This window comes from Tupaia chinensis, unplaced genomic scaffold (genome assembly GCF_000334495.1).
Source record: "Tupaia chinensis unplaced genomic scaffold, TupChi_1.0 Scaffold000013_1, whole genome shotgun sequence".
Classification (NCBI taxonomy): Eukaryota; Metazoa; Chordata; class Mammalia; order Scandentia; family Tupaiidae; genus Tupaia; species Tupaia belangeri.
Window position 1 is genome coordinate 1,649,630 of NW_006159443.1, and position 9,628 is coordinate 1,659,257.

At 35.6% G+C, this 9,628-nt stretch overlaps 1 protein-coding gene across 1 annotated transcript in view; it reads left to right on the forward strand.

Annotated features, from left to right (window-relative positions):
* Positions 1 to 9,628, forward strand: part of MYCBP2 (MYC binding protein 2) — a gene marked incomplete at its 5' end in the record, with an annotated part of 292,519 nt that overhangs the window by 130,859 nt on the left and 152,032 nt on the right. The window contains 6 exon segments of the mRNA XM_027769695.1: positions 311 to 436; positions 526 to 653; positions 2,804 to 2,895; positions 3,994 to 4,128; positions 5,136 to 5,219; positions 8,204 to 8,300. Coding sequence (XP_027625496.1) covers positions 311 to 436; positions 526 to 653; positions 2,804 to 2,895; positions 3,994 to 4,128; positions 5,136 to 5,219; positions 8,204 to 8,300 — 662 coding nt within the window.

The window sequence follows — 9,628 nt, forward strand, 5'->3', positions numbered from 1 at the left end:
GAGAATTTCATTAAGGGGAGAACCTAGTCAGAAAGGATTGAAGGCTAAGCAATTCTAGCTTTTTAGAGATTCAGTTTTGTGCAAAACATTGTCATGCAGCAAGTGTTTAAGTTTGATAATTACCTGAGAGAGAAACTTTATTGCTTTTCAGTAACCTTCCATGAAACATTGTTTAAAGCTTGGAATAAATTTATTTAAGACATTCTCACTTATTTTACTTATTTTAATTTATCCCTGTAGTGTTTAATACATCAATACTGAAAGAAATTTTAATTTCAATGAATTAATTTTTGTTTGTTTGTTGTTTTAGGTTGTCTTGATACCTTGGCAGCTATGCAGGATTTAAAAATGGGTGTCGCAAGTACAGAGGAGGAAACTCAAGCAGTAATGAAGGTTTACTCCAAAGAAGATTATAGTATAGTAAACAGGTTTGAAAGTATGTATACTTAGATTTAGGAAATATTGTTCTATAACTGAAACACATATGGATATTTTTAAACATGGATGGTTATTTATGTCTTGTAGGTCATGGAGGGGGCTGGGGTTACTCTGCCCATTCAGTAGAAGCTATACGTTTTAGCTCGGATACTGACATTTTACTTGGTGGTCTTGGTCTCTTTGGAGGTAGAGGAGAATATACTGCTAAAATTAAGGTAATGTTCACTGACACTATTGCCCTTTTTTGTTTGAAGATGATGGTTTTAGCCAACAAAAAGTATATGTTAAGGCATATTTGCTGGTCCCAAAAGCAGGGCAGCAGGTTGGTGACTAAGCTTTAAGGACCTTTATATGGTGCTCTAAGGTGGAGACAAGAAACTGCTGAAGAGTTTTAGATAAAGGAAGTATACTGATTAGATGCTTACTTTTATGAGAGTAGTAAGGGGCATTAAAAAAAAAGGCAAAAACACTCAACTTTCTGGAATAAGGTTTAGAGCAATGAGAAAATGGTGATGAGACAAGTGTTTCATTTTTCTTTTTTTTTTTTTTTAAAGTTTATTTAGTTCTCTGGGGTGATGGTGGGGGCTACTCTCAACAGAGTCTTCATGCTACCATTTACCTCCAGTCTCAGCCAGCCAAAGTGACAACCATGTGCATGTACACCCAGCATATACAGGGAGACCTCAGGACATGAGCCCAAGACCTCAGCTTATGGCTTCATCATCTTGGAACATTGCATTACCACTGTTCTACCTCGGCTGGCCTAATTAGTCATTATTGAAGCATTCCAGCCAGTAACAGAAAATGGGGTTGAATCGACAAGCTTTGGTACCAGCAATAGACCATGTAGTGATGGCAGAGGAATAGGGAAAAGGGCCTGATCCATGTTTTTTATCTGAGTGACTAGGTAGATGAGGATGCCATTACTCAGAGCACGGAAAGCAGGAGAGACGTATGGATCACTTTAGAACTAGAGAGACTGAGGTGCCTGGGGGATTCAGTGACAATTATTGAGAATACAATCTGGGCCAGAGACATATTTCCAAGTCATTAGCATATAATTGAAAAATTTAGACAGGTAGCATAGTAACTGTCCAAGTAGTTTAATGCATTTCAATGTTTTATCTGTCCCGCTTGTAATTTATTTGCTATAATTCTCCAGCAAAATAAAGATTCTTTAAAAATATATGTTAGTCAATTTTTAAAAAAGATCCCTGCCTCATAATTATCCTTTTTTGTTTACACTTAATTTCATAACCTTTTCCTACTTGATACCTTCTTTTCCCTTGCCCAGAATCTGTAGTCCTTCCGTCCCTTTTTAAAAAAACTGATTAATTTTTAAAAGATATATTCCATTTTTTTCATGAACTTTTGAAGTCTCCTTATGTATGTGTTATAGTATAATATATCGATACTTATATACAGAGTAATGGTCAAATCATGGTAAAACCATGATTCTCCATTCTCTCTGGGATTTTGGGTGTGAATGCACACACTCTGGTGTGATTTTCAAGTGACTGGGTCTGGGACTCGAACCACAACCAGCCATGTGGGAGTCCAGCACTTAACCCCCTTACTACATACTGGCCCTTGGTTAATTGGGGAAAAAAAAAAAAACCTGCTGGAGGGCAAGTGCACTTGACAGGGAGAGAGAGAGGGAAAGCAAGCAACCCCAAATGGGTGTACCTAGTGTTTTTCAAGTCTCTGGGGCCAGAATTTGTACCATGGCTGCACACATGGCGTCCTTTAATCACTATATAACATACCTGTCATAGCTGTCTGACTTGGTAAAACCATTTTTTTAATGCTCTTCATGTCTTCTTTTGTCATGCCATGTTACTTTGAACTATTTTTTGTTATTCCTAGCCTTATTTTTGCTAGATATTTTTCTGAGCATTCCACAAATATTATTTTATTTAATTTTCACTAGTACTGTGAAGTAGGCACTATTAATGTCCACCCCCTTTTAGGATCAAACATCTAGTAAGTGGTAAAGGAAGAGTCTACCTCATTTTCGAAATTCTCCTAGATAAAATGCCTCGGTTGAATTTTCTCCCCTTTCATATGTTTGAATCAGGTACAAAACTTCTCATGTAGAGCTATCTAGAGCATTTGATATAAGTGGATAAACATATAAATTTGGAAAACTGAGATAAATACAGACCATGAAACAATGTGTGTATTTCTTAGTTGTAATGTATATGTTGGTATATTTCACTTAATAACATTAAAACAACAGATACTTTCATGTTTCACATTCTTGAGGTCCAGCATTTATTGGACACGTGAAAAATTATAAACACATTATTCAGCAGAGTAACATAGCTGTCTGACTGGAGGAAACCTGTTTTCCACCCTTCCGCAGCTATTTGAGTTAGGTCCTGATGGAGGAGATCATGAAACTGATGGAGACCTTCTTGCAGAGACCGACGTGTTGGCCTATGACTGTGCTGCCAGGTAAATGTTTAGTCATTATTCAGTGTAATCCTTACACACTTAAAATTAAAATTTATTATAAGTAAATAAAATTTTTTAAAAGAGTTTGAGATAATCTGCTATAATTATCAAATACTTGATCATTGTATATTAGGGTGATACCTTTTTCTTTAGATGTCCTTTATTCTCTTAACCCCAAGTATGACAAATATACATTCGTCTACTCTGTTACCTAGAACTTTGTAACTTGTTTATATCCCTTAGCAAATGATCTTATTTATACATGTACTTTTATTTTTTCCTAAATTAGTAACCTTTTTGGTGGTGGAACTGTGTGTAGGCTCAGTTCTAAACACTGTCTAAATTTACTCAGTCCTCAGAGCAACTTTATGAACAAGACATTATTTTCATCCCAGTTTTCAAATCAAGAAACCAAGATACAGAAAGGATGTAGTAACTTATGTAAGGTTTTCCAGCTAGCCTCTCACAAAACTGGGTTTTGAACCCAAGTCACCCAGCTCCAAAGCTGTTCCCTTAACCTCTCAAAACACCGTAGCTGGGGACCAGCAGTTGGTATAATGGCTATGTCGCTAGACTCCCATGTAGTTGACTGTGGTTCGAGTCCCGGACCTGGTGGCTTAAACTCACGCCAGGCACATGTGCATGTGTGCCCAAGATCCCAAGAGGAGAATGGAGGAGAAGGGAATGCAGCGTGGCGATCCCCCCTGGGGGGTGATTTCTTGCTCTCTGTCTTTCTGGCAAGTGTACATGTCCTATAGCAAAAAAAAAAAAATTCATTTTTTCAGCAAAATTTTTATTTTATTTACACCAATATAAAATTTTCACCTATTTTAATATGAAAGTTTTATAACATTTAAGCATATTATAGAATCTGAGAAGAGGGAATGGAAATGTAATTCTATCATCATAATTATATCATAATTCTATTGTCAGCTTTTATTTATGTTCTTAAGACTTTTAAAATACAAGGATTTTAATGTTTGACAGGAATGTGTTAATATAATTAGTTTTATGTTTTTGTTAATATGGGATTTTTAAAAAAATATGTATTACAAAGAGATGCAGAGACATTGTCTTTGACTCACTAATTTTTCTCAGAGAAAAATATGCAATGATGTTTGATGAACCAGTTCTCTTGCAAGCTGGATGGTGGTATGTGGCCTGGGCTCGAGTGTCAGGACCCAGCAGTGACTGTGGATCTCATGGGCAAGCTTCTATCACCACAGATGATGGGTAAGTGAAGTGTGTGAAACAAGAAGTATTACTTAAGCATCTCTCAGTTCTGTTTGTGGAACATTGTTTTGAAATCTCAGAAAGACTTACAACATGATCAAAAGGTTAGGAAGACTAGAGCATTATATAATTACTAAAAATTGAATTCATGTAACCTCATATGAAGTTGGTTAGCTAGAATCAAGAGATAATAGACTACTGTTCTTTGCTCATGTCAAATAGCCTTTGTATGTATTTCTGTCTGTTAAATTGCTCAAAAGCTTTAATACCAAATTGGAAGTTGTTTAGAGAAAGCTGACAAGGATATTGAGGAATTTGGAACCATAAATAAGAAGATACTTTTTTATTATATTTGGCAGTGCCTATCAAAACAGTTTGTAAATGACAAAGCTTCAGAAATGGATGGTATTGCTTTAATAAGTTGTAGTCGAAATTTTACTGTTTAGGATAGGTTTTGGCCAAGCAGATGGTGGGGAGGTTTAGACAGCTGGATCCCACATGGCCAATTAGGAACTTCAAGTACCAGACAAGACGGTTTGAAAAACACACTAGGTGTGTATACATGTGTGCCCTAAATCCTGAGACTGGAAGGGAGAAGGGATTGTGGAGTGACCATCCCCTCTTGAGAGGGGGTGATTTCTCACTTTCCCTCTGTCTCTCTCTCTCTGTCTCTCTCTGGCAAGTGCTCACGCCCTTTGGCAAAATTCTAAAATAAAGGGGAAAAAAAGAAAATTTACTGCTCTGGTTAAAGCTGAGCTGGAATACTAGGAGGACAGCTGTTTACCTGTGAATTTCCAATCAAGTTGAACTCCTTCAGTTTACTGAGGAAGCCTTTCAGAGCTAGCACTAAAATGAGGACAATACTGTTTTGCTTTTCTCTTTCTCTTTAAAGAATGAATCATTTTCATTAATATGAGATTTAGAGACATAATTGTTAAGTTTTTTATTTTCTTTAAAAAATCTTAGATTATGACTTTTTTATCTTTTTTTTTTTTTTCTCTCCTTAGGGTTGTCTTCCAGTTTAAGAGCTCAAAGAAATCAAATAATGGTACAGATGTTAATGCTGGTCAGATACCTCAATTATTATACAGGTATCAGCCTACTTATAATTAATTAATGGTTTTTTCTTTTGTTATAGTGAGGTAGAACCATTTTAAAATAAATGACATAGTAAAGGAAAATTATTTGAAGCATTCAACAAATTATAATGCAGTGGTAAAAATTTAACAAAAACGTTTAATTTGGTTAACCTTTTACATATTTTTTTAAGCAACTCTCTACACTGGGCTTAATCATAAACTTTACCAAATGACTCAGATTATCTGTATTATGCCAGTGACAATATTTTAATAACTTGTTTTTTAATCCGTTGATTTTTTTTTTTACCAATTTTAGAATAAAATTTGTTTCAGAAAAATGAAATCATGGTGGGGGCACTTTAAATGTAGGCCTAATTGATATATTGTTGTCTGATGTTTCTGTTCATATTGTGATGGAATGAGTTAGAAAATCCCTTACTGTTGGTAAATTTCTATCCTTAATTAAAATATCAAGTAACGTGCTCATATGGTGGTATTTATTATACTTTTAAAATCTAAGACATTTTGGGGACCAGCAGTTAGCTTAATGGCTATGTCGCTGGACTCCCACATAGTCGACTGTGGTTCGAATCCCAGACCCGGTGGCTTAAACTCATGCCGGGTACATGTACATGCGTGCCCATGATCCCGAGAGGAGAATGGAGGAGAAGGGATTGCAGCGTGGCCATCCCCCCTAGTGGGTGATTTCTCGTTTTCTGTCTCTCTCCAATTAGGAACTTCAAGTACCAGACAAGACGGTTTGAAAAACACACTAGGTGTGTATACATGTGTGCCCTAAATCCTGAGACTGGAAGGGAGAAGGGATTGTGGAGTGACCATCCCCTCTTGAGAGGGGGTGATTTCTCACTTTCCCTCTGTCTCTCTCTCTCTGTCTCTCTCTGGCAAGTGCTCACGCCCTTTGGCAAAATTCTAAAATAAAGGGGAAAAAAAGAAAATTTACTGCTCTGGTTAAAGCTGAGCTGGAATACTAGGAGGACAGCTGTTTACCTGTGAATTTCCAATCAAGTTGAACTCCTTCAGTTTACTGAGGAAGCCTTTCAGAGCTAGCACTAAAATGAGGACAATACTGTTTTGCTTTTCTCTTTCTCTTTAAAGAATGAATCATTTTCATTAATATGAGATTTAGAGACATAATTGTTAAGTTTTTTATTTTCTTTAAAAAATCTTAGATTATGACTTTTTTATCTTTTTTTTTTTTTTCTCTCCTTAGGGTTGTCTTCCAGTTTAAGAGCTCAAAGAAATCAAATAATGGTACAGATGTTAATGCTGGTCAGATACCTCAATTATTATACAGGTATCAGCCTACTTATAATTAATTAATGGTTTTTTCTTTTGTTATAGTGAGGTAGAACCATTTTAAAATAAATGACATAGTAAAGGAAAATTATTTGAAGCATTCAACAAATTATAATGCAGTGGTAAAAATTTAACAAAAACGTTTAATTTGGTTAACCTTTTACATATTTTTTTAAGCAACTCTCTACACTGGGCTTAATCATAAACTTTACCAAATGACTCAGATTATCTGTATTATGCCAGTGACAATATTTTAATAACTTGTTTTTTAATCCGTTGATTTTTTTTTTTACCAATTTTAGAATAAAATTTGTTTCAGAAAAATGAAATCATGGTGGGGGCACTTTAAATGTAGGCCTAATTGATATATTGTTGTCTGATGTTTCTGTTCATATTGTGATGGAATGAGTTAGAAAATCCCTTACTGTTGGTAAATTTCTATCCTTAATTAAAATATCAAGTAACGTGCTCATATGGTGGTATTTATTATACTTTTAAAATCTAAGACATTTTGGGGACCAGCAGTTAGCTTAATGGCTATGTCGCTGGACTCCCACATAGTCGACTGTGGTTCGAATCCCAGACCCGGTGGCTTAAACTCATGCCGGGTACATGTACATGCGTGCCCATGATCCCGAGAGGAGAATGGAGGAGAAGGGATTGCAGCGTGGCCATCCCCCCTAGTGGGTGATTTCTCGTTTTCTGTCTCTCTGTCTTTCTCTGTCTGGCTGGCAAGCGCACGTGCCCTGTAGCAAAAACCTCTCCAAAAAAAAAAAAAAAAAATCTAAGACATTTTATTTCTTTACAGTAATCCAGACACATGTGGAAGGCATGTGCCTATTTGTGTGTCTGTTTGTAGATTATTACAATAATTTTAGAATAGAGAATTGAAAATAATATAAACTCTTGAGTTGAAATACTAAAAAATTCAAAGAAAATATCTGTAGAGCAGTTATTCTGTGTCCATATCTTACTTTCTAATAATCACTTAAAGAATTAGAATGTTACAAACCTCATTTTTCCCAGAAGCTAATTTTTGTTTATTAGCTTTTTAAGCAAATAGAACGTATCAAGTTGTGTAGGACCACGCCTGGGTACTACTAGTTAACTAACTTTTAATAGAAGTATTAAGAAAGAGCATAAGTTACATACATTCTTTATTAGGAGGAGAGTGCCTCTACACTTAGGGTTACAAAGGTGAGATTTGAAGGAAGTGCTCATATGCTAACAACTTTGTTTAGCTTTTAAAAAATGTTTCAAGAAAGCCCCATATTGGCATTTTACCTGGAAAAATTTTTTTTTCATAAATAATTTAATTATTTTACTATTCCAAAAGTGTGTTTTTTTGTTTTTGTTTTTGTCTTTGTTTTTTTGAAAGAGAAATTTTTACTGTAGGGCATGTGTGTTTGCCAGAGAGATAGCAAGTGAGAAACCACTCCCCCAAGGGTATGGCCACATCGTAGTCCCTTCTCCTTCATTCTCTTCTTCGGATTTTGTGCACACACACATAAGCCCAGTAGGAGTTTTAAGCTGCCAGGTCCGGGACCCAAACTGAGGTCAACTACATGGGAGTCAAGTGATGTAACCACTTTGCCATCTGCTGGTCCTTCGAAAATGCATTTTTTAGAAGAATAATGTCATTGGACTCTCCAACCTAATTTTATGTCTACTACCTTCAGACTTCCAACAAGTGATGGCAGTGCTTCAAAAGGAAAACAGCAAACCAGTGAACCTGTACACATTTTAAAGAGATCTTTTGCAAGAACTGTGTCAGTGGTAAGCAAGTTTTAAAATTTTTAGCTTTTTTATTTGCTACTCTGCTTCATTCTGAGGTGTAGAGTTTAACCACTATTCTGTGCATTTATCTATTAGATCATCGGGGAAGTCATGACATATTTTTCTATGCAAAAAATGCATCATGACTTTCCCAATGACCCAGTTGCATGCTTTATGAACCAGTTTGGTTTTGCATTAGCATTTATATTCTAGGCTAAAGATAATACACACTTTAAATAATGAAGAAATGGAGATATTGCCTGTGATGTTAACCCTATTCCTGTGCCCAGCTGATAGACCTTACTATTTCCATAATAACTGGTGGCTTGTCTAATAAGTCATTTCTGGATGCTTATGCTGAAGGAATTAGAAAGTGAGTGAAAAATTAAGCATGAGGTGGCCCTAAAAGTTAATGTGTGAGGAACTACGTAGAAAAGTTACATACCTAACTAGAAACTACTTCACCATCTCTGTTCTACACTCAAAGATTCATGACTATTAGGGCTGCCAATACAGAATGGAAAGTCAACATAATATAATCGAAAGATTATAGTATATTTATTCAGGAAGTCCAAGTTAAGTTCTTGCTCTTTTGTTTATTGATGGTTCCTATGCAAGTTATCTAAATTAATATCATTATTACAAATTTCTAATGAGATTAGGGATATAAAATGCTTTTTGAATTATAAGGCACTATATGAATGTGATTTTTCATGTAGCTGGTAGTCTCTCACGTTAGAAAAATTCATTGGAAAATTTTTTTTTTTTTTACTTTTAAATGTTTTTTAAGCTATAAAATTAACACATCAGGACCAGCAGTTAGCATAACAGCTATGTTGCTGGACTCCCGTGTAGTCAACCACTGTTCAAGTCCCAGACCCGGTGGCTTAAACTCACGCCAGGCGCATGTGTGTGTGCCCAAGATCCCGAGAGGAGAATGGAGAAGGGATTGCAGCATGGCCATCCCCCCGGGGAGTGATTTCTCACTTTCTGTCTCTCTGTGTCTCTGTCTTTCTGGTGAGCGCATGTGCCCTATAGCAAAAATCTCTCTTAAAAAAAAAATTAATGCATGTCTCAGATTAGAATGGAATGCAATAGGGGTAAATCTATGCTAAGATATATTAAAGTTCTTTACCCATTCCTCTATTATTCCCTTATATGCCTATAGTTTACATTTTGGTATATGTCCTTTAGACCATTTTAATACACATAAACTTATTAGTGGGTATAGGATGCTATACAACATAAAAAAATCTTATTCTGTTTTGTTTTAAAATAAGGTTTTTTGTCTTCCTTTTAAAAAAGTTCAAAATGTATGTCATGGACCT